General features: G+C 35.5%; 1 protein-coding gene across 2 annotated transcripts; it reads left to right on the top strand.

Annotated features, from left to right (window-relative positions):
* The first annotated feature begins 1,975 nt into the window (after positions 1–1,975).
* Positions 1,976–26,405, top strand: LOC143464437 (baculoviral IAP repeat-containing protein 2-like). Of its 2 annotated transcripts, none has more exons than XM_076962189.1 (20): positions 1,976–2,297; positions 4,853–5,065; positions 5,624–5,789; positions 7,229–7,745; positions 8,022–8,191; positions 14,716–14,756; positions 14,862–15,151; positions 16,710–16,792; positions 16,921–17,014; positions 17,128–17,198; positions 17,391–17,473; positions 18,953–19,138; positions 19,217–19,331; positions 19,483–19,736; positions 21,885–22,056; positions 23,030–23,142; positions 23,247–23,398; positions 23,477–23,542; positions 23,906–23,968; positions 24,731–26,405. In XM_076962189.1, the coding sequence occupies exons 2-20, from the start codon at positions 5,001–5,003 to the stop codon at positions 24,928–24,930; spliced, it is 2,901 nt and encodes a 966-aa protein (XP_076818304.1). In that variant the 5' UTR covers positions 1,976–2,297; positions 4,853–5,000; the 3' UTR covers positions 24,931–26,405. The 2 variants fall into 2 exon arrangements, with proteins under 2 accessions (XP_076818304.1, XP_076818305.1); XM_076962190.1 differs by lacking the exon at positions 1,976–2,297 and adding an exon at positions 3,805–4,051.
* Positions 26,406–26,501: the final 96 nt, after the last annotated feature.

Here is a 26,501-nt window from a genome sequence, read left to right on the forward strand (position 1 = left end):
CTTTGATTAAACCCAAAATAAGTAAAATCAACCCTTTGCAAACCAATTCTCCTAACCTATCAGTCTTTAACATCTGACTGCGTGACTTACTTACCGCGAAATAGTCACTCCCTTGACTTTATCGTTGAAGTGGTTCGTCTTGAGCAACGCAAACTCACCTTGCTAAATCGCTATAAGCCAGTGCCTGACTTCTTATTAGATCTGGAACAAAGGGAAATCTTTGATCACTCATATTCCACTGTACGATATTATATTAAAAATGCTATTACTCCTCTGGCTGCATATAATTTTCTGATGACCACATAAATCTGAGCAGAATAACGTTCTTGTAGGCCACACTACACTGCTCTCTTTTATTTGTCGCAAAGCACCATTCGGCAACCGTGTTCCGATTAACAAGTCTGCAGCGTACTAACAAGATTGCGTCAAGGACATCAGACGACAATTGCCTTTTAGCGCCATATGGTGGTAGTTTTATTTTTACAGCGAGAAAGTCAATCTTCGAATCATGGAAAAAAGGCTCCACCATGCTTGCTGGCCTATGCTCTATGCCTCTATGGTTCAAAATCACTCGAGCTTAACCATTAAATACTGATTTGGATGAAATGGAGGCCAAAAGGGCGGGTTTCATTGTTGAATAGCCCATAGCAGCCACCTTCTGTTTTCCAATACCACACTGCTATTGCTTGCTGCTAAGTGACTGACAGGTTGCTGTTGGTATTTTATTGTATTGTTTATTTTTCGTCATTAACTGTAGGGAGCGAAAACTATGATGCTAACCGTTGTAGTTATATAACAATAATACACATGCTCACGAACAATTTACGAGCAGGAAAAAAGTGGCAAAACCCAACGGCATAAAACATGTAAGATAGTGCTATCTTGCAATAATTTTTGCTCTTATTGCTCAATAATAGCTGCGCTATAAGATACTAGGTTAGCATAGCCTAACCATCAAACCCGCAAAAGAGTTCCTAAGTTTAACAAGTTTACGCCAAAAATTACAAATAAAGAAACAACTACAGCATTAAAACACCATAATTGGCAGATAATAATTGCAAACTAAGATAGAGAAGTATTTATTTTGGAGTTTCAGTTTCTGCAAGAAATTCTTGTTTATTGGATTTCACTCAAGTATATCTTTTTTGATTTTGTCAAGGATTGTTAAAGGCCATCAGAAGAAATTTTTATTTCAAACTGTTAATAATGATAATGCACCTGTTTTTGAAGTGTGAGGAAACTAAATCAGCCAAGATAACTGAAAGTCAACAAAATGCAGGTCCAGACCACAATCCTGATATAAGTAGGTTATGGAGATCTTGCTACCATCATGACTGCATGAAGAAATTCAAGTTGATTTTTCCTCAAGATTTTATTTGAATATTAAAATCGTAATCACATGGACAAGATTACGAGCATTTAGCCTATCAGTAAGGTCAGCATTCCATAAATAACTTCTTTTTCGTGGACCTAAAAGTTTGTTACATTTTAATACTACCACTGATCATTTCAGATAAAGTTAAATAGTTCAATTTAACATTCCTATTTATTTTTCTTGAACATGGATTCTCATTTCATTTTTGAATGTAAAAACAATTTATAGGAAAAATATTTTTTCATATTAGCTTGAAAATTTTTCTGCTAATAGCTGCAATTGCTTTGATCATGGAAACATTTATGTTTGCTAAAGATCAAGAAATCCTACCATGCTCCAACATCCAACCCAGTTAATGCCAACCATCATATACTTTGCTGGAGCAACGAAACCCATTTGTTAAAAAGTTGGCAAGCTTTTTCTCGGGTTTTCATGGAAATCGATTCATGTACTAAACACAATACTGGGAACTAAGTTTAAGAAAATGTTTTTATATAGAAGTTAAATATACATTTTTTCTAATTATGTGAAAGACTTGGTTTGTATTAAGCATCTTCATGAACTGCATATGATATGATGATGCTTGTGAATTGCTAAAGTACTATAGTATTTGATATTTTCTACGGTAATTGTTATGTTAATGATTATACTGTTACTACTATGCTTATAAATTAAAGGTTGAAAGTGTGAACATTTTTAAAGTTGCAATTTTAATGGTTGTGTGAAAACAATGCATATCAACAACTATGCTATTGTCAAATTACATTACCACCTAAATCTGAAGTTTTATCGCAATATTATATGCATTTCAGTTTTACCTTTAAATAAACAAGTTGTCCTGTTATGCTACCATCTATAATTTACATTAATTACGGCAGAGAAACAAAAGCATTTTACCGCTTCAACGCTATTTTGGACTCAGGTGAGTGATATTTAAGATTATTTATTTAAACTGAATGAATTGTACTTTACATTCATTATGCTCATACAAAAATATTTAATATAATAGTTTAAATAGGTGAATTGGTTAGTGTATGTTTCATAAATAAAAGTGGTGGGCTCACAATAATCAAAACCGCGATCGATACCCAGTGGTGCTTCCATTGTAATTCCCTTTTGTAAGACATTAACGTCACTTGCTCCTTTTCAGTGGACCTGGTGAACAAATCCAAATTCAGCCAATACTATACAAAAATTTAAAAGAAACAAATATAAGAAATGTGTAATACCACTAATAGTTGGAACTAGCACAAAGGCTAACTCGGTAAATGGGACTCAGGCGGTGTGGAATCATCGCTGGGTTTAAGTCATGCAGTCAGTCCAAGGATAAAGATTATCATTCCATGCCGATATTAATTAAGTATGTTTGTCAACTAAAAAGTCCCAAATTTCTTCATTTTTTGTGAGGAATAGTATTGCTTGTCATGTATATTTGTGCTTCTTCTTCGTCGTTTGAGCATTTCTTCTTTCCACTTGCAGACTAGATTTCCGGGCATGAGGTCATTAGCCATGTGATTTTGTCTTCGTCCAATCTTTTCAGACCACGCACACCATGTGGAGGCCGATGGATTGGGCAGTCATTGATGACGTGGTCTGCTGTCTGCTCTGTGGCACCACACTCACATCCTGATGAGGGTGCCAGTCCCCCATTTGTGCATATCTGAGCGAAAATGTCCGACGCCGGTGCGCAGGCGGTTGAGCCTGACCCAAGCAGGTCTTGCGATGGACATTCCCGATGGGTTTGGGTCGGCGTCGGCTATGAAGTCACAGAGTCTGGAGGTGTTGTTTTGCCACTCCGTGCTCCACATGTTGTTCGTCCAGTGCGCCGCACTTAGTCCAAGGTCTTCTGCGCTACTGAGTAGCTGTTGTGCGGCTGGCACAAAGAGGTGTCTTGATTTCAGTCGCTGCTTTCCAGTTGGTGGTCGCTGGAGTGTGGTATGGAGAAGGTGTTCAGTGTCCAAAGCGCGGCGAGCGAGAGAAATCATGGCTTCTTTGCGGCGTAGCTCAGCAGGTTGGATGCCTGCAAGGATTGGTAAATAGTATGTTGGAGTGGGACGCAGGCAACCAGTCACAATACGCAGCGCGTCGTTGATGGCGGTGTTGATGTGGCGGTTATGAGAGCTACGACACCACCCTGCGCAGTACTCGGCGGTGGAGTGGACAAGTGCCAGGGTGGCCGTGCGAAGGGTTTTTGCGCTGGCCCCCCAGCCTAAACCAGCCAGCCGCCTTAGGAGTGCGACGCGAACAGATAGTTTATTGCGCAGTGACTCAAAGTGTCGACAATACGTGAGTGCCTTGTCCAAGGTCATGCCGAGGTAGGTAGGCTCGGCGCTGTAGGGCAGGTGTTCCCCATCAATACTGATGCTTATCTCACGCTGTGCTTCCTTGTTGTTAAGGTGGAAGGCCGCCGACACTGTCTTTGCCTTGCTGAGCTACAGCTTCCATTTCTGGAGATATGCAGTTAGTGTTTGCATGTCTTGGCTAAGATACCTCTCCAACGACTGCCAGTCTCCGGCAGAATGCAGGAGTGCCAGGTCATCTGCATAGGCATATTTCCTGGAGGTGGTGGTGGGCAGGTCGTAAGTGTATATGTTGAGCAGGAGGGGAGCCAAGACGGAGCCCTGTGGGACGCCGTTTCTGAGTCGGCGTAGTCTACTTCGTGGGCCGCTGCCGGTGGTGAGGGTGAAATTACGGTTTTGTACGAGTTCCATAATCATGTGGACTATGTGCCTGTAGACACTGTGAAGTTTCATGTCTTTTGACCAAAAGGGGTATTAGACGGCATTGAAGTAACATATGTAAAATTAGATTGTTTTTCCATGCGTCAGTGAGAATTTTCAATAAACATGATACACTACTAAGGGAAACAATTTTATCACTGCAGCAAATTGTTATTAATTTTCTGGTACTGGAGATAATTGGCGATGTGCTCATTGTGCTACTTTCCTCGAGAACAAAGCCACCTTGTTTTTATGGAACATTTATATACTTTTTATCTTGCTTTTATAACACAAAACAAGAATAACAGTTGGAATTGAAAACTGCATCATTAGAAAAGTTGATTTTTTCGGGAGAAATTTGGAATTAGAAACTGGAAAATATAAATTTCATTTCATTAGATAAATTTCAAAATATTTAAACTCAATATTAAATATTTACATGATTATACTTTGCCAATAGACAACAGTCATACCACATCTTACCATAAAACAATGTGCATAGTAGTAAATCCAAAATGTTTTAATTGCTTACAGCTAGGTTGTACTTCAATTATGTAATGAATTTCGAGTTAGAGGCATCACTGGCGACTTTGTTCGGTTGTGATGTCATGTCACACTTGTGATTTGATGCTTGAGATTTACTAGGGTAGTGACTTTAATTACTTGTACTCAAGTTCAAATAGTTTTATGTTTAACTTATCTGTAGACTGTAGTAGTAATAACCATCAAATCTCATTTTATTTGCTTGTTTGTTTAGAATTACAGGACAGGATTTCAAGGCACTACCACGGACATTTACTCTTACTTTCACTCTTGACTTATCAACCTGGAAAAAAAACAAATTTCAACTAATCAGTTCAGGCAACTGCCATCATTGAAATCTAAAGCTAAGTTTTAATGCAAAAATGGATAAATCTGCAGATGGCTGCAATTGGGACTCAGCCGAATTGGAGAGATCAAGTGATGTGATGTAAGTTACCATAATTTGATCACCATCCTCTCCAGTTTATATACAAATGCAGTGGGGATGTGCAAGATTTGGATTCCTGAGAAAACAAAAATTATTATTGATATTTGTGTGTAATATTCAAATTTGTGTTGGATTTGCACATCCCTAGATTGCAGTTTAGTGTTCAGTTTAGGAAGACGGACAGAAAGAGAACATTCTGAGTGCTCTTCTGGAGAGGTTACTTTGTAAACATGTTTTTTGAACGGCATACGCCCTCTATGTTTATAATAAAAAGTTAGGGTAAATTCTTAACGTCTTAACTCGTGAAATTATTAAACAACATTTTTTGTGTGGTTATTTCTGTATGAAGTACAAGTAAATACTTGACCATTAATTAGTTTGTATTTACTCTGAATAGGAAAAAATATTTATGTCCAAAACCTTTTCAGTTATATTACGTTAATCAAATTTTTCCTGCATTTTTTGCATTAACTGCGACCGAGTAGGTCTTAAATTCGACTTTGGCTCTTCGGACATTGTATTATCAACTAGTTGCTATTTTATGTTCCTATATTTTAGTTGCCAAACTTGGGCTGATGATGACGAACCTTCTGGGCAGACCAGCATCAGATGTGACACAGAAGAAAAATTGGCACAAGATTGTGTATCAAAGGTTTCTGTGTGTTCTTCTGGAACTCATTTGAACCACCAAAATGAAAATATAAAAAACAATGAAATCAAACAGGTAAAAGCAGTTTGTTGACACTTAACAATTTAATGAATTTTGATTTTGTTATTTATTATCATTAATCAGCAAAACAGCAATGTGAGAAACTTCCTTCTGCACCCTCAAACTTTGTTTTACGTACTACTAGAGACCAGGGCTTGGATGGGCAAGATTGCCCTGGTATTTACACATGCATGATATGAATTTTCACATATAAGTAGTCTAGATTTGGGTATTATAGGGTAAGAGAAACGTAATTTGTGAAAGTGGTTTTTGTTTGGTTTGAAAATAATTAAGGTATGTCATATGTGGGCTGTGGCCAAATTTCTCTTGCTTTGGTGACAATTGTGTCGTATTCTCACTTTGAGTTTTATGCTCAAAATTTTAGTTAAAAAGTTCAGTATAAGTTAAGTTGTAAACCATACATGGTTAGGCTTTGAAAAACACTTGTAGGAGGCATATAGGTTTCAAAAAAGGGTCAATTTCTTTATGTAGTGAAATTATTAAAAATGTATGTAATTACTCAAAAATCGATCCCTGAAATTTGCATGTGAACTATGCTTCCCTGATACTGATGTCACGAGATTAATTTTATACATCGTTTTTATATCCATCACGTTATACACCGTTTTTATATCCATCACATTATACACCGTTTTTATTTGCATTGTATTGTTTTTGTGTATGTCCACGTGCTGCCGTGTTTTACTTGTTCATGGGTCCACATGTTTTTATTCTATCTCTTGTGACATTACCCCAAAGGCCCACTTAGTACTGTAATTAGCGTCCCGCACGGACTCCTTCGCGGCGTGGAATTTGTTGTGTTGGTAATGTTGCGCCCGGCTGAGAGGTGGTAGACGAGTGTTAAGTCAGTCTACGTTTGGGTTTTAGAGCGAGAAGATGATTGTTTTTACTTAAGAAAATGCCATTAAAAGTTATTAGGGCAAACAGAGCTATTTGACTAGCTGTCGAGCGGGAAGTTCCTGGCTGAGAAAAACTTTGGTTACACTGATACCCACTTTTTCATGCCAATTTCTCTCTACCTTGTCCAAGCAACCTGGAACTTTAAAATGCGCCAACTGCTAGGGAAATTCCCAGGCTAGAAGACAACACCAACCATGCTGCCTTCTGATTGGTCTAAACAATTTTTTTAAAACCCTACGTAAGAGTCTAACAGAATCATAGAAATCTTATTTTTTGATCCATACGCCTCCTTAAATGTTTCCATGCTTAACTTACAGAAAGCTCAATTTTGCAGCATACAAATCACAATTGATTTATGCATAAAAAGATTGCTCACATGGTAGCTTTGGTCACACATTATACTGTATTTGATTAGGATATAAAACAAAGAATATGAGTCAAGTGATATTTACTGAACTAAATTGAAGTCGAATGTCTGCTAAAAAACATTTCAATGTCATTGACTGCTTCTGTTACTGTTACATTTTTCGCAGATCACTGGAAAACAAGTGGAAAGCTTGTACGATGGAAATGTTTCATACTCACTACATGTGCATTCTCCTGTAGGTGATGAACTAGACAATGTCCAGAAATTATCTATCAATGAAATATTTCATGAGATTATACAGCTAAAAGAATCTTTTTTGAAAAACATGGGATCGTGGATAGCAACAAGCATTGAAGCTTTTGCGGAAAAGCTGCATGTTTTCACAGATGAATGTTCAATTAAGGGCAATGGACATGATGCAAGATTTGAAATATTTAAGGAAAACGATGTTTCAACACTTATCGAAACTGCTGTTTATGTTGGATTTTATGCATCCATAGCAGAAACGGAAAATATTTTACTTAAATCAAAATTTCGTAATGTTAAGCTACTAGTTTATTTGAGCTTACTCTTGGAGTATGATAATTTTGCACTGCGCAACTTGTTAGGAAGAGACAATGACATCAAGTGGTATATAATAAAAATTAAGCTATTGAAAAAAGCTATTAAGAAACTAGCAAAAGGTAAGTTACTGTATATAATGTTGTTAATTTAGAGTGAACTGAACTTTGTACTAAGACATATAACTAAATACGCATAATATCATTGATTTTTACATTTAAAGCGATGAAAACAGTACTAGTTAATTGCTTAAAACTTATAAAGGTAATACAACTTAATGTTTTTCTGGTTTATCAGCTGTTTCGTACATTTTGGTGGTATTGCTTGTTTGATGTATTAGAATCAGATCAGAGTAATTCACCGGTGTATAACCAGTCTAAATATTGACTTTGTTTCAGAAAATCCAAAAGACATCAAGTATGCATACTTGCTGGTTTGTTCACTTGAAATGAAAGATGAACGGCTTCAAAAAGGAGTTGAAAAGCATCTTACACAATCGATATCTGGCTTTTCAAGCCTTGCGCATAAAATAAAAGTTGTCTATGGAAAGGAATCAAATTCAATTGAGGTACAGTACTTTGATCAGAGCACGCACACTGTGTGGCATGCATTCCTGCAGTTGCATTATAAGAAAAATGGTATAAAATGAGGATGCAAAATCATCCAAAGGAGATTCAGTGGAAGTTACTTTAAGTCTAGAGCCTTCAACAAATATTGTACTGAAAACAGAATTTGAGCCATCTTGATAAAAGTTTACCGACCACTGGTTTAGTGTCATGATTATACCACTTTTTACTGTGAAGTTAGAAAAATAATTTATAACCCCCTTATCTGATGAAAATTTGTGTCTGGTTGCATCGAGAAATGCACGCAATTGTATATAATGCTTTATATATTTTTTGTTGGATAATGGTATTTGAGAATGTGTCACTTAGGCTAAAAAATGATTTCTACTATGCAGCTTTTATTTGAAAGTGTCATTTTGACACAGTTTGCAGCTGATTTTATCAAATAATTCAAAGTCATTTTATTAGTCTTTATAGTTGATGAATTTCCACTGTTTTTGTCTATTTAAATTGACTTGCCTAAATTCCTAAAGTTATTTCTTTGTGATTTCGTCGTAATATTACACAAAAAATATTTAAAAAGGTTGTTGTTGAAATATTCAACAGTAGATGTATGAGCTGGATTTGATGGCCAATATGTCAGAAAAGCGCTTTAATGTCGAAAAAAATTGAAAATTAGGATAATAGCTTGAAATCATTTTTGCTTTAGCAGTGTACCTAGTTTTAAAAAGTTTTAAAAAGCATTTACTAAAACTGCTTCAGATTTTGTGTCACTTGTATGCAAAGCGCTTGTAGTTTTTTATGGGGTAAATAGGTTTGCGATAATTTGCAGTTACTAGCTTTATGTTATTGGGTCATTCCATGGCTAGTAATACAGACATGAAACCTACCCTCTAAGATTTCCACTATTTTTGTATATATATGTTGTTCCAGTGTAAATTCATACAGGAACGTAAAAATTATTGAATTCGGCCCGGTATGGGTGTGCCACAAGGACAATTATTCTGGTTTGTGCGAATCCGAATATCATAAAGGTTGACACAAACCATCCCCGAATTTATTTGCATCAGCACTAAATGATAAAATTTCATCAAAAGTTTGCCAAATCTTGCGTGTAACGTGATGTAATTGCTAAAAGTTAATGGTTAAATAGTGATTTGAGAAGCAAAATCCTTATGTAATTGACCTTCAGTAAGAAATATTGACTCTAGTTTAGCTTAACCGGAAAATAGATCATCATTTTTTCCAAAGTCGATAAATTTACTGTAAATTTAAGTAATATATATTGTATTCGGGTTTGCCATTGCTAGTATTTGTGTTCGCCCAAATTTTCCACACCGGCAATATTTGGCCAGTCTATTCAGGTTTGGGTTGGTATCGGCCCAATGGTTCCAGGATTATGAAGGCTCAAGAACCAACATCTTGGATTTTTTGAAACCGCTCAGGTATAAAGTTTAGATAAAAGTAATTAATGTGTTGTTATCCAACTTATAGTTTACACAGTTTAACCACTTGAGAGTAAAATCAGTCATGTCTAACACTTCTCAGTTATGTAGCTTTAACTTCAAATATCTCAAACTCTCCCTCCAGTTTTGCTCAAACCAATTCCTACAGAGAACAAATGACCTCTAGTTTTTATTTAGAGATCAAGTCAAATAGATATTTTGTTACACAATGTCAATATAACAAAGAAAATGTAAGTTTACATAACTAAATAATCATTTTATATATTTCATGTTACAATTGCCGTTAATAATGCATCTGCTATGAAACTTGAAAATGTATGAATGCTATAATATGCGTTAAATATGTTGGTAATAATTCAATAACCATTAGTGTATGTTAGAAAGAGATTTATCGTTTAACAAAAATGTCTGTAAAATATCTATCTCAGGCCTATTTTGATTATACAGAGATAACTAGGAAACATGTTATCTCACTAAATGTTGTGTATCATTACACATTTGTAATCATAATCCATTATTTACTTTTACAGGTGTGAGTATACTGATGATTGGTTGGTTGTGTGGTAATGTTTATTATTATTTACCTTTTACCCAAAAACCGTCGAGGCTCTTAAAGTTTTCAAATATTGGTTACAGACGTTTGAAGACAACATTGCTACACTGTAAGAGCTATGCTCTGCACAATCGCCTGCCATAAACAAGGCAAGAGTTATTCGAAGCTGCCTTTTCCCAAAACATTTCCTATGTGGAAGAAGGCGATAGTTACGAGAGTATTGTGACTGTTTTGAAATAGTTGTACATAAGACCTAAAAATAATGTCTACCCAAAGCGTATACATGTTAGTTGACAACAAAGTCACGTGGAAAATGTTCTGCAGTACCTGCTTGCCCTTAAGGTACTTGCTCAGGATTGTACTTTCAAAGCAATAACAGTGAGCAAGTACCGCAACGAACTTATACAGGGCTCTTTTAATAATGGAGTAAAGAGATAGACTATGTTACCTTATACTGAGCGCCCAATTTAGTCAACACCTTATAGCAAGCTCAATTGCAGTCAGGCTCTATGGACGCTGGTGGTAGAGGCTCTTACCTGGTGGCTTCAGCCCAATCTGTGATGCCCGATGTGGCACCAAAAAAAACTACACTACAAATTGGAATATCACTAGCTTTTGCTCCTTAAGTCCATAAAATGAGGACTGAGAAGACTTGTTTGTACTGTGGCAGTGCGCTTCATGGTTATAATTCTGTGATTGATAATGCCATAATTGCGGAAAAAGAGGCCAATTTTCAAAAGTTTGCCGCAATAGTCATTCCTACCTGAGGTCTTCTTTAGTGACGAAGAGTCGGGTAAAATAACGGAACGGTATTCTGCCATGGCCTTTGGTTGGTAAAACATGTGGAAATTAATTTCTTGCTGGAGCTTCCGTCCGTCCTCCAGCGTATAGTCGTCAACGCTGTCATTGAAGACTGACCTGTTAAAGCCCTATTAGACTTTGGCTCTTCCAAAAATTTTATCGACAGCTCTTAAGCCAAAAACATCAAGTTAAAACCGTGTGATGTAACCATGGTTTCAACTGAACTGCAGTTAGAAACACAAGGTCATGTCAAAGCAACCCTTCTGCTGCTTGGCCAAGTCTACTCTAACGTTGTCTTGGATGTATTGCATAATTTTTGCGACGATATTATCTTGGAGCATAACTTTCTACAAAGACACTAGGCGCTAACCTTTGAATTCGGTGGAAATGAAAATCCCCATGTTGTGTCAGCTGCCAGCCGATGTTGATCCAACTCACTTGTTCAAATTTTTGCAAAAGAAATATATCCAGTCGCTTCTCGAAATCGTTTTTACTCGAAGGAAGAGTTTGCTTTTATGAAAACCGAAATTAGGAGATTACATTCCAAAGACATCATTGAGCCATCAAAATCCCCTTGGAAAGCCCAAGTACTTGTGGTGCGAAACCAATAAAAATGTTGTTAATTGATTGACTACTCAAAACTGTCAATCGCTACACTTCGCTTGATGCTTACCAACTTTTGCGAATAGAAGATAATGTCAACAAGGTTGGAAAGTATAACACAACAGTTAACTTGATATATGGTCGGCCTTCCATCAGGTACCAATTCGAACGTAAAAAAGTTGTTTCCATCTCCACTGAATAGACTTGTTACTGCCTAAAGTTCGGAGAATAGTATGCCAAGCCACCATTTTTTCTATTGTGTTGCACGTAGTCAGAAAGAGTGGACTTATTTATTCCGTACTGATTGACACTCTTTCTGTAAGAGTATCCTTTTCCAACCACTGCCAAAACAGCGAACCTCATTCTGTCAGAAAAAGCATAATCAAAATTTTTTTTGTTTATATGTCCTGACCATTATGTCCTAAGATTTTTGTAAAATATATCCTCTGCAACCTGTAAACATATTAAAGGAAGCTTTGATTTACCCGAGGATACCTTATACACATTTTCCGAAGTATCCCCACCACATGACGAAATGTAAATAAAACAAATATGGCCGCCTGATAAACTACTGGTCAAATTTGTGCGTTAATTTATGAGTTGCCCGGCCTAACTAAGAAATTAGGTCGCTGTTGTGCATGGCCACAAAACTCTGTTAAAATGTTTTCTTTTTCAAGGCGGGCAACTCTTGGAAGCTCAATGTGTACATTGTTACCAAATCAAGGAACCATACTGTAACGTTGATTTGTTCAAAACAAGGGCAATCTAGTCTGTGATCTTGTTGAATTACTGATGGTGAACCCCACTTTCGGTCGAGTTAGATATCCTTATGGAAGAGAGAGTACAGTAGCAACTTCCGACCTTGCCCTGTATCGACAAGTAATCCCCGCTGGTGATCAAATTGAGCGAGCTGCAATTCCCTATGCCATTTCTTCGTTGTGTCAACTCACAACAAGTTTGTCTACAGGCGTTAGTGACAAGTCAAAAAGCGGAACTGATACTCAAAGGGATGAAAATCCGCAAGCGCTTTACGAGAATGCTGGTTCACAAACTCAGAGTCTTCGCACTCAAATTGAGAGAGAAGATCTTCACAAAGATAATAACTGGACTTCGTAGTTTCTATTTGAAGTTATCCCGTCCCAGCGAGTATCTTAAATAATTAATTATTAAACTGGGGAAGAATGTCATGATATTTGTTATTGTTTTTTTTTAGTAATTTGTTTTAACGTTCGTATTTTGTTTTGCACCTTACTGTCTCGTACATAATCAAATTTCACATAAAATGTTTCTAATAGCCTTTGAAAGTCATTGGCAAGGTGAAGGTACTAGAACTAAAGAAATGAAAAGCAATAAAATTTTATATGAGTGTAGCATTGCTTGTTGCTTGAACAAGTGTGAGTTGAGTCAATCAGAGAAAGGCAGGAAATTGTTATATTGAGAAATGGTTTATGGCTGAAAGGCCAAAATAAAAGCCTCTGTTTCAAGCACGGACGTCAGTATATACATATGTTCACTTACAAAGAAAAACACTGTTGTGATCCATTTAAGAAACAAAAAAGAGTAAGATTTTCACAATCAATTCCTTTGGAAGAAGGAAAGAAACATTTAACTGATTTGTTCTAGCCAGAAGCATCTTTTTAATACCAGAAAAGAAGTTGTGCATCAATTGCAAGATAGCTCTCAAAAATAAGAATAGGATAACCAAGAACAAACTATGATACAACAGACCCAGTATTGGAAATTTTTCTGTTTAGCCAGATATTAAGACCGTTAACTCTTTTATTTCAAGCTTTAATCAGCATGCATCATCATCAATTTCACCTATCAAAAATTTTCGTTCAGCCGAAGTTAAACATTTGTTTGTTACCGTTCACTGTTTGTTCCGTGTTGTATTTTCTAGTTAATCTTATTTTGTGCATTTAGTAATGTTATACTCTGAGGAAGGACTAGTTTAATATCCGAAACATGTTAATACTCAATAAAATATGAAGATCTCTGGTCTTAACGTGATGATGATTCACCAACCCAAATCATGAGCACTAACGTTACCAGTTAGTTTGTTGCCGTGAAATTTAACCAAAATTGGTATATTGGTTGTGTCACGGATGCTGATGTGAAAACAGAAGAATTACGGTTTGACTTCCTGCTGCCAAGTGGCCCAGCTTGTCTTACCTTACAGTTGATTTCAATTTGGTGTCATTTTTCATCGATTGGTTAGAATTTTTCATGATCACGATCTTTTTGCACTTTTTTGGTGTTTGTTTTCTTACGTTCCTTTGATTGTATCTGCAATCGGTGCCTTTGTTGTTGTTTGAGCCCATAATGTAAATTTCTGAATATAAAATACTGATGCAGTAACAATTTTAGCTGCTTTCGGTTTTAGTAATGTAAGTTATTTGCCTATATCATTACTCATAGCAATTATAGCTACACAAACAGATTATAGAAAAGTATTTAACATTCCATGTCAAAATTGTTCAATGGAATAATTAACAAGGTTGGCATACATGTACTGGCCAAATGGCTTGTCTTGACTGAGTAAAATGATGGATGGCAATAAAATATCTAACTTTTAAGCATTTACACAGTTCAGACTAGCATTAGGCAGCTTATCAATTTATGTACTTGAACTGTGAATAGAAACTAAAAGTCATTTTCTCTCTGTAGAAATTGACTTTAGTAAAATTGGAGGGGAAGGTTATGAGATACTGACTGAATGGTAAACTGTGTAAAATGTAAGTTGAAATTAACACATGTAATAGAGTGACGAATGAGTAAGAGAATGCTTTTTAAATTTTGAAGTTTTATCAAAAAAATACACGATATATAACCACTATTATCTACAGTATGTACAAACTTCATTCATACTTGAGCAGTTTTAGAAAAGTTGGTTTTTCAACCAACTCTGAAACTGGTGGCCCAATTTCAATAATTTTTGCATTTCCAAATGTGGAATTTAATTTAAAACAACATATATAATTATATATATATATGCAAAAATAGTGGAAATCTCACTGGGTGGGTTTCATGTCTGTATTAGACATAGAGTGATCCTATTGCTATAGCTGCAGATTGAATTAATTTTGTGATATTTGGCTTGCAGAGTTGTACAAATACTGTGGAAGATGGTCGTGTTTATGACAGGTATGTTGTTTATTGAAGCATATATTCTATTAACATTTGTTTTAAATGACTAAAATTTTAAGTTGATATCAAGATAAACGATGGTTTTGAATCAATTTTTTGTAGGGCACGTGATCCACCAGGACAGCGCAGTGTTTACATTCCACCCGGGGATCCAGTGAAAGAATCGTACAGATTAAGCACGTTCATCAAGTTCCCTCAAGAAACTCCTGTTAACCCCAGCAATCTTGCTAAAGTTGGCTTTTATTACACTGGCTACAAGGATAGAGTGAAATGCTTTAGTTGTGGCCTGTGTGTGGAAGACTGGACACTTGGAGATGATGTGAAGTCATCAAGATGGCATAGGAATGATTGCCAGATGATGAAAGGGGAAGAATGTGGAAATGTTCCCATTGGTATGATGTCAAGATCATGTTCCATAAACCTCAACCATTGTTGTATAATATAGATGGTAGCTGGTATGTTTGTTTAAAATGGCATTGCGAACTTTCTGAAATCGATGGGGAGCTTTTGATGAAAAGATTCAGACATACTAGCTATCATCTGAAGTCAACACTCTATCTTTGTGAAATCTATCCTGCTATGAGATATGACTTTGAAAGTAGTCAGTGGAGGCTCAATTTTAAACTGTCAACTGCAGTGCATTATTTACTCAAGTATCTTCTAACTAGTTGATAATAATATTATGATTTTAATTTCCCAAGGCTGGGTACTTTTAGCACACATCTTGTATTGCTCCTTTTCCATAACCTTTGCTTATAAATTGATGGTGGTACAGTATAGTAGAAATTTTAACACACTTTTAGCAACTACCATAGAAACACCTCTGGAACACCATTTCTTGAATTTTTTTATGATTTTTCCCATAACTTCCACTCAAGACTGAAATCACATCCATTTATATATGGAGGGAAGAACCAGAAGTCAAGTTCAGAGAATAAACAGCTAGACCAGGAAAGTTTGGATTACCTTGGCAAGATCTGTGAGCACATTGTTGTGGTAAACTTACCACTTCTTTGCTTCTTCAATCACACATTTGAGTACTTGCAACTTCACACCAAGACAATTTTGTACCAAGCTTTTCAAATGTCGAACCTTCGAATATTATTTCAGCTTTATTTTTTTGGCTTGGTGCTGCATACTCATGGTGCACAAAACCATGTGGGCCAAAGAAGCAGGTCATTGTCATGTTCCCATTGCTGAGAAACTTTTGTGCTCTTTTGAGCCTTGTTAATGCCAGATGCATTCATTGGGATGGCCGTAACTTGCTTTCAGGGATTGAAACTAATTCATAACACGACTTCAAAGAATTTTCACAAAGTTTTGTTACATTGTTTTGGTTACTTCAGCTTTACGGCCACCAAGCTTCGGGCTGAACTTGATTCAATATCTCTGTTTGATGAGTTCTGTCATTTTATGCAAAAACAAAAATCCAACAAGATCACACCACACATCTGAATCCAAAGAGACAAAAGGTTGCCACCGATTAGCCTGATACTTTCCACACTTATGCAGAAATAATGAAAATACCAACCATGAACACGTTGTTTGCCATTTTGTTTTTGAACACACCCTCTATAAATATTGGAATCAGAAAATTTTGTCCTTGAACACTTTTTCGAACTGGAAATTGCTTGGGAGGCCTCTTTTAAAAATTGAAAAACCAGTGTAAGAAACCACCAATGATGGTCAGTATTCAGCACATTTTTAGCCAATAGTCTTGCAATAAACCTGATATTAACAAGGAAATAAATTAACACCGTGCAAGATATAAATATTAGTAAACTAAGATTTAAAATTGTAACGGATGTCTTCTTTTCACAACTTTTCTGTGTTGACCACTTGGAATTGCCTTTTGTCCTCAAACACTGGTTATTGTGCTAATTTTTTGAGAGCAGGATCTTTATTACTTCGTTATTACAGTTGTATTTCACAATCATTGTGTATTTGAAGGGGGGATATTTGCCCGATTTGTCAATCAGGGAGGACAACATGCTGTAGCGCCAGCAGGTAACCTGGCAACTGAAAGCAGACAGGTAAGTGAAAACATATATTTAAGTGAAAAGACAAATTTATGGATGTCTCAGGAATACGATTTTCCGTTACGGGTTTTTATTCAATTTATCCTATGATTCATACCATAATGCTGATTTGAACTTGTTAGGCTTCAGGTGCATCAAAAAGCAATGTCTCAGAATCTCATGCCAATCTGCCAGTCGGATCAACAGCCAGACCAGCTGGAGAAGTTCTTAATTCAGGTTCAAACACTTTTGTAATATTGGACTATTCGTGGAAAGCACATATCTGAACATCTTGGACAAAGGCTACTTTATTGTTAAGTTAGTTACAATAATATTTGAATGGGTTTTAGGTCCAAGAAGGCGCGAACCTGCTCAAACAGCACGGCCCATACGTCAACCACCACCTAGCACTAATTATCAGGTATTTTCACTATCTTCAAAAATGTGTAAATGTGCTTGTTTTTGTTTCAGTGGAAAAGGCAAATGGCCAAGCTTGCATAATACATATATTCCATAACTTAGAGCTGATTTGATTTTAGATTGTCCTAGTGTTATTGTTTACCTGATATTTTATTTCACTCGTTTCAGTAAATGTTGTTTATTATACTTATAGAGAGTGGAGCTTGCTACGATTCCATCAGTTCATCATGAGCAGTTGGTAAGAAGTTTGGATCTCAGAAGGGAAGCTGACAGAATGTAAGTGGAAGCTATTGGAAGTAAGGTAGTGTTAGTGTTTGGCTGATGATATGAGTGTGTCTTGATCTATCTATTTGAAATTGGCACTTTCATTGAAATTGGCACCAGTTACTACACCTTTTATAATGCCCGTCAGTTTTTAATTAACCCCAAGGATGTTTGGTCAGTGGTGAAAAAGCGATCAAGACCCTTTGTTTTTGCCTAGTTTTTCAAGAGAAATTAGCTGAAAAAACATGCAGACATGGGGCAAAACCATAAAAAATGGGCAGAAAGTTGTTAAATTGTCATGATTTTTTTTAGATAAGTTTCGTTTATTGCGATGATTGAAACGTTTGTAATACAGAGAAATACTTCTTATTGAACTCTAATAGATAATCACTTTAGTATTTGCTTCAGCAATCTCTGAACTCATTTATAAACTCTCATGCATAAAGCAGTGCGGCAAGAATTGTCGTGTTGAAGGTGATAATGCAGTGTTTTCTTCTGAGTTTGTAAAGTCAGGTGGCAGAAGGCCTGATGTGGAGTTGTTGGTAATATACCTGAATTTAGTGCATGCATTTAGTATAACTTAAATATACATATATGTATACATATAGTATAACTAGTTATAAGTTATATTATACATATAGTATAACTTTATTTTTGCATTCCAAAAACTCGCTCTCGGTTAAGCTCGACCACTTTCACTTAAATGGACACAACATTCGACTTTATTTTTATAATGCTTGTGAAAAATAAAATCTATTTACAGTAATAATGGGGTTTAGTTGATGGTAGGTACAGCATGTGTTTGGATTAATTTCAAGAAACTTAACATATTCAATAAACAATGATGGGTTAATGAGGTCAATATATAGTTGGAACTTGATGTAAAGTGATTTCAGGAATACATATATACGTGCTCTAGTCTTGGATTCTAGAATAGCATTGTACAAGAAACAGCTTTGAGCATAAATTCAATTAGTTTTACATTTTTCCACTGTTTGTGTTAGGTTTTGCCATGCATTAGGTCAGACATTAACCAAATGGGCTGACTCGGACAACTGACAATATAAAAATAGTTTGTGAGAAAGCATAGTACAATTGTGTCATCACATAATAACAAGAACTTTTAAATAGGAAGAATTATCATATCTCTTAATCCAACCATTTTTTTGTTTGCTTACATTGTGTAGTATGAAGTGATATAACAATTTGCAAGAAATACTACTGTATTATGGAAACAAAACTAGGTTGGTTTAAAGACAATACTGGATAACTGGCCCAATAGTCTACACTCTACATAGATATATACCTGATTTATTTTACAATTTGTCGGGGTCTAGAGCTGCAAAGCATTAACTCAAAAAAAGAAACTGTTATTGAAATGACCACTTCAACAAATTTCCATTAACACCCTGGTAGACAATGCTAATGTAAACTTTTCTGAATGCAAATAATAATCAGGTAACTGCTTTAATATACTTAGTACGTTTGCAGGAGATCATTCTCTAATTGGGCCTTGGAAACAAGAACAGTCTATCCAAGTGATTTGGCTCGATCAGGGTTTTTCTATCTTGGCAACTTGGACAGAGTTCAGTGTTTTTCATGTGGTGGTGTCCTAAGAAATTGGAATTATGGAGACAATGTTCATGCTGAACACAGAAGGCACTTTCCTAATTGCAGGTATATTATTTAAAAGGCAAATTTATAATGCACTTAACGTCAAAAGATCATTGTTTGTTGCATTGCTTTTGTTTATAGAATGGTTCAAGGGACAGATGGTAGAAACATCTCAATCCCACCTGGGGATAGGTTGGCGCCTCCCGATCGACCAGCTGTGTTTCGTGAACCACCTGATCCTTCAGAAACTGAACAGGTTTGCTTTGCTATTTTGGAATTTATCATCTCATATGTGTTTTAGGTTGAAAATTTTAGTCTATATTTTTCAAGCAACGGTTCACTAATTTATTTTGGGTATGAAGAGGTAGGTAGCTAACTTGTTGTTTGTTTTATATGTTTGCCAACAGAGAGAACTGCAAAGTAATTTTCCATGCCTTTATCCTGTCAGTCCACACATGAGGAATGAAGATTCTAGATTTGAAACATTTGATCATCGATGGCCACAAAGCCGAGTGAGAGCAACACCAAGACAAATAGCTAAGGCAGGATTTTTCTTTCTTGGGGAACGAGACAGAGTGAAATGCTGGTACTGCAATGGAGGTCTACAAAACTGGGACCCTGATGATGAGCCATGGTCTGAACACGCCAAGTGGTTTCCAACGTATGTCGCAATAAAATCTTATAATTTTATTTTATTTTATTATATAAAATAAACAATAGAAGCCGCCCTTGCATAGAAGCAGCAGGAGACAATGCTGAAATCGCTTCGGTGTAATATAAAGGCTGTCATTGAGAGCTTGCACATGCAAAAAACAGCAGTTGTCACATTACAGTAGTGATCGGATAGTAATAGAATAGAACCTTTTTGTCAAAAGAGAACGCAGAATTTTATTGTCACCTAATCAACACTACCGGTACTTTATGTAATAAAAATAGAAGCCGCCTTCGAATACAAGCCGCACTCGAATAGAAGCCGCACAAAACGTTCAAAAATAAAAAATAGTAGCCGCGGTTTCTATTCAAGAAAATACGGTAATCAAAGTTTATCATGAGCAAGGAAAGCATTTTTAAAGTTGTCACTTTATTGATGCATGATAGTAACAATTGTAAACATTTTATTCTCATTATTGTAAACCAAACAAGTTGGATCTTAGACGTTGTTTTTTGATATATACAAAACAAAAGATTTATCCCGGATCTGCTCCAAAGGTTTGGATTCATGAGAACAACATAATCAGTCAATATATTTACGAAATATTTAGATTGATGTTTGATCTGGCACATCCCTAAACATCGCCAGAATAAATTAAAAATGACTTAAATTTATTTTAAATTTTTCATCAAAGCAGTCTATTCTTATGTCCTTTTCATGCATAACTATTTTCGCTGTTAGTCTTATTTCTACCCGATAGTGGCTTTATTCCTATATATTTTTGAAGTTGCTTTCAAGTTGGTCTTACTCTTTTCATGAAATTGATATGGGCGCCTGAATTTAACAGAGTCTGTTTAATTTTAATAATTATCAACTGTGTTCATTCTACTATTAACCATAGACACCTTAAATAGAAGGACTGGTATCCTCTATACTCGGTATCTGGAACTTGGGTCCCGAGTTGGGGTTTGAGGTCCCAAGTTTAATAATTTGTGTCAAATACATGGTAAAACCTTCATTCTGGTGTCTCTTGGGGGGTTTTGAAGAGTAAGGAATTACTTTTTCATACTTTTAACCTTCTACAAGGTCATTTAAAGGTCAAATCACATAAAAAGAGCGCAAAATCACTCAAAATATTGCATATTTTCTCACTTAAACAACTGAAACACACAGTATGTTCCCCTGTGACTGAATTAAAATCTATACATGGACAGTTTAGCCTGGATAGTTCAACAGAAACATGTCTAAGACGAAAAATTTAGTTATTCTTGAAATAAGATAATTGAAAGTTAATTTTTCTACAATATATATTTAACATTTTAGGTAAAAATTGCTAGAACAATGTTATTTCAAGGGACTTATCGCAATGAAATTTGTAGAAATGAGTAATCAAACTACTTGTTGACATACTAAAGATACTTGTTCAGTTTTTAGTAGAGAGTTTTTCTTTTCTTCTCAAACAGCGCAGTTGTCTTTCTTTGTCACTGTTGTCAAGCACAAATGCTTTCAAAAGAATGTTTGATAAAGTAAGACATGCTCCTTGAATTACAACCATTGGACTATTAATACGACGCAAAGCATGGCTGAGATGAGCTCGGCAGCAATGCAAGTTGCACTTACCAAACAGTTCCAATCTAGAGATTTAGTTCTATTTGATTATGGTCATTATTTAGGCATGTCGTATTGAGCTCGACTTTGATAATGATCACTTAGGTAAATCGAGAACTAAAAAGTATATATAATTATAGCCAAAATTAAGTGATAAGCTCGAATCGAAAGAACAGATAAAATTATAATATTTAATCATTTATTTATTTACTTTCACTCATATAAACGAGGTTCTAATTAGTATAGTTAATTAGGCATTGTAGAAGTCAGATTTTAACCCTCCCTGTGTCACGTAACCATTCGTTAACAGCATAATGCGAGTAGTCTGTCCATGTTATTGGCGACGTTCATATGAGATAATAACATAAAATATTGGGACCATATCTATTTAAGGTGTCTATGACTGGGACCCAAGTTTAGTAACCCGAGAGTGTTAGTTACCAGTCCTTCTATTTAAGGTGCCTATGCTATTAACAGTTAACAGTTGTAAACATATTAAATAAATGAAAAGTCTGTATTAATAAAAGTGCGTTGCCATAATATTTGCAGATGTGAATTTCTGCTACAACGTAAAGGACCAGATTTTGTGCATCGAATGGTGTCCTTGTTTCCAAACCTTCCACGACCTGTTTTACGTGGACCATTTGATGTACCACCATCTGGCAGTAGAGGTCGTGGTCAGCGACAACCTTCACCACCACCACCTATAATTGATCCGCAGGTAAATAAAATTTGTTTGCAGAGATATAAATGTGTTGTGTGATAATGTTTCCATTACGGGATAAACGCATTGCAAACTGTTTTGATAAGACACTAAGTATTTGAAATTTTGTAAATGGTTGGTAAAAATCATGTACATCTCACATGAAATCACTTAGAGATGTATTGTAGGGCATGCACTTTAAGCAGTTCTATATGAACCCAAAAGGAAGTAGACATATTTTTCGCATTGCGCTACCTAAAAGTTTTTTATATTGTTTACTTGTTTGCTCGGTAGCAGAACAGTTAATGTGCTGGGCTTGCTTTGATGCGAACTGGAGTTTGACATCCAGTGCTACCACTGTCATAGTGTGTTTGACAAGACATTAACGATGCTTTTTACTGTTCCATGGTCATGGTGAATAGTTCCAAATTGGGGCAAAACTACAAAAACCAAAAGCATCAAATAAAAAACATTGCACAAAAACAGTTTGAATAATAATAAGGGATTTAGAGGTGAAGAATCATTGCCAAGGTTAGATCATGCAAAGGCTTTCATCAGTCCAAGGATGCAGATTCTCATACAAAGGCAATCGGAAAAACTTTAATATATTAACTCACTGTTACTGCTGATGTGCAAACTGCAATACAGTAATACAAATTTACTTACTTTAATCAAACCACTTTTTATCGAATGGTAATAGTTAAAAATGTATCAGTAATATAACCTTTTTCTATCTGTTAGTAACATTAGGTCGTCTGAGTTTATTTTCTCTCATTTACTTTGTGTTACATGCCATACTCTGCCACAACTTTGTATGCAATTCTTTGCACTTGGCTCAATATTTATTCATTGCTGCTGAAACCCTACTATTTGCACTTACTCTACTCTTCACTGACTTTTTGCCTCTGACTTTATGTTACGGTTTTCTATTATCACTTAATACAAAGTATATGGAAAGACTAAATTAATTTTTTCATATTACTTAAATCAGGTGGAAATGCAGCGTGTACGAAGTCAGCTCAGTGATGCAATGGAATCCAGCATAGTTAGAAATGCGGTGGAAATGGGATTTGATCGCCAAGTGATTCGTCGACTCATTAAAAGGTATTAACCGGGTACAATTGTGTCTAGTAACAAGTAGAATTATTTTTAAGAAGGAAATTTTTTAACTTGTTTATTTTTATTGTTTGTTTTTCTCATCTTTGCAGGAGATTTGAAAATAGAAATGAGATGTATCATTCGGTAAATAATCTGATTGAAGATCTCACTCACTCTCCACCATCTGATCATTCTGACACTGATGAAGATTGCAGCGACACTGAACGAACGCCTTCTGTGCCAACCAATATCAAGAGACCTGGTAATTTTAATTTCAGAAATGTATGGTCTTGCAAGATTAACGTAACTATTTACTTTAAAAGTGCATGTTTTACTTCAGGTGGATCAGAGACCAGAGAGCAAAATGGTGAAGCTACTGGAGAACCTGTATCCCTTGTTAGTACTGGTAAGATTTTTCTTGTTAACTTTACAGTAATACTTCATTTGACAATGTGTTTGCTTCACAACTTAAAGTATTTTTGTAATTGATATATACTTTTTTGATTGTATCCTGGCTTTCATTTTAATATGTAAAATGTGTGTGGATGCTCATTTATAAAACAACGTTTACTACAAAAAGATTATTGCACGGCTAATGCAAAATTTTCATTTCTTATGCTTCCACACACACACATTCATATATTGTTTACTATTGTGATGCTATAAAAACATATTGTGGTGCTGAATGAATTGCGTGAAGTACACTGGTAGCCAAGATGGCAAGCTCATGATTTTAGAAATATGTACATTTTGTTTCTCGGGTATAAAGGCCAGCAAGACACTGCTCAGGAAACTGAAGAACCAATGGATGCTGAAATATCAATGCCAGAAGGTGATAAATCATAGTATAGACTATAGACTGTATAGAGTATGAAAAATATAAGATTAGAAATCGGAAGTTTCAAAGTTCTTACTCCATGTTTAATTTGCCTAAATGATATGTATGCAACATTTGCTGATATGTATCTGGTGTATTTAACTAGCCATCAAAAATTGCAAATAACATCCGTGTTCCTATTAAAAACTTAATGAAATTTGAACACATATTTTCCATTGTATGAATATATGTACACAATATCCTTAAAACTGTTATTGAATTATGGAATATATTAGATATTTTCAATGCGTGTTACAATTTTCATTCGCTCTCTACATTATACATAACAATAACACATTACTGTAAAACTTTATGTCTGAAACATTATGTTAACGCGCCAGTAGCTGGCAGTAAGCGAGCCTTAATTAATGCGGAATACGTTATATCATTTTGCAATAATTTATTGTATACCGTATGATACATATTTTGATGTGTTTATCTTATCTCTCATTTGTCTATTAGGAAAGTTTGGAGACACAAATTTAATAGGAAAATTGTGCATTTAGATGAAATGTAAGGTTGCACAAATAGTGCTACATGCAGAAAATATTTATTTAAGTTTTCGTCTTAAATCTAAATGGAGTGAAGCATTGAATTAATTATTGACTTTTAGTTTATCTCAAACTTTTTCATTTTAAAATTGTAACAATTTAACAAATCACTTTACTAGAAAGATTATTCTGAGTTTTCAGAGAAGTTTTAAAATTAACTTTTTAGGCGCCACTCCGTCAATGGAAGCTCGTATTCGAGAATTGCAAGAAGAAAGAAAATGCAAAATATGTTTGGATCGAATGGCCGATGTGGTTTTTGTTCCATGCGGTCATCTTTGTAGTTGCACTGAATGTGCACAAGCTCTCAGAAAGTGCCCAATATGCAGAATGAAGATTGAAAAATCTATTCGGACTTACATGTCATAAAATATCGGTGCGCATACGTGATCTCCTGGTGACCCCCTAGTGTGCTATACTTTGACGTAGTTAGGGGGCTTGCGGACTGAGTTTCTACTACTCTGGGTCTAAACTAAATTAGCGCGATCGTTAACATTTGGTTTTTAGTAACACATCTCGGTGACAATTTCGATATGCAGTGGCTAGGAAGTCGTCAGGGAAGTACCCTTTGCCATCTTTCACAAAATCTTTGTAGATTCGTTTACCTAGTGCTGCCACGTTGCGTTCGCGCTGAATTTATTATCTTCGTTCCAACATGTAGTAACAGGCAATTACTACGGGTTTTTTTCGGAAATATTTTCATAGGTTAGTGTAAAAATTTGATTTTGTTTTCTAATTTAAGCTCTGCGCTAATCATTGACCAAGTAACGATAATCCACAGAACTTAGCTGTGTTACATGTTTCTTCTGTAGCTGGCCAAATTCGGATCATACATATAAGTAATAATTAAAATTACCTCTGTTTTCTAACAGAAATACCAGGTTATCCGATTGTACGCTGATCGTTTATTGAGTTTGTAACTATGTTTAACCTCCCAATTTTTTGTTGGCGTGACCAGGTTATTGACCAGGTATTTTTGTTGGCGTGACATGTGTGCACACCGACTGTTTAGACAATATACCTTCAATGTGCTTCATAATGTGGGTTTCAATCTCGGTGACCAAATCAATTTCTACTTTGAATAAATGCTTCAAAGTCTCTTGCTACTGTTTTTATAGATGTTTGATCGAACCATAACTTTATAGGTTGCGGCATTAATATTTGTTTAAGTATTTAATTTCCCGTTTTGTACTGATTTATTCTTGTAGATGGCCTATTCAATTTTAAGGGTTTTCAATAACCATTGCTTCGTAAATGAGTGTAAGTCATTTTTGCTGTTTTCCATACAAAATATTTCAAAAAAATAATAACAAAACAAAAGTTTAAAAAAATTAAAAAAGCAAAAATACATAAAAAAACTAAATGTACCATATGTATAGATAATGTCATAGTGGGCATGACTTATCACAACAAAGTATATTGGGTGAATTAAACATCCACCTGATGTCAAACGAACTCCAAAGGGAGTTAGATGTTCAGAGATGTAGATTATTTTCGTTCGCTATTGATTGTTTTCATGTGTTCAGTTATCGAAATGCCGACCACGATGTCTCGTAATGAAGCTTTTCAGGCCGCTTGCGTTGTTTTTATTTTGAAATGTTCGTTCAGATTCATTTCAAATTTTTTACATATATTTTTAAGCACAGTTCGTGATCTGTGTTTCGAAAATTGTTTAAATGTTGTATCCAGAATCCTGTAAATATGAAGTCAGCAACTTTTCCCGAATGTGAAACTCAAACTTGGAAGCACATTGAAGGTATATAAAGTACTATCTCTGCATAAAGGGCCATTCTGTTACTAATCTTTGAGCGTATATTGTGAGCTCAATAAAAGTTTTTAGGTTATGTGCTCATTGTGCTGTAGTGATTGTTTTGCTGTTACGCAACTACTGTTTGCTTATGCAACAGCAGGGGTTTTATATGGTTTGGAATTCTGTAGCC

Source organism: Clavelina lepadiformis, chromosome 7, assembly GCF_947623445.1.
Source record: "Clavelina lepadiformis chromosome 7, kaClaLepa1.1, whole genome shotgun sequence".
NCBI lineage: Eukaryota > Metazoa > Chordata > Ascidiacea > Aplousobranchia > Clavelinidae > Clavelina > Clavelina lepadiformis.

Bases quoted from the DNA above. Each gene is read 5' to 3' on its own strand.
- LOC143464437 (XM_076962189.1), top strand. From the start codon at position 5,001: ATGGATAAATCTGCAGATGGCTGCAATTGGGACTCAGCCGAATTGGAG. The intron at 23,143-23,246 runs GTATTAACCGGG...TCATCTTTGCAG, and splicing joins ATTCGTCGACTCATTAAAAG to GAGATTTGAAAATAGAAATG. The intron at 23,969-24,730 runs GTGATAAATCAT...TTAACTTTTTAG, and splicing joins TGAAATATCAATGCCAGAAG to GCGCCACTCCGTCAATGGAA.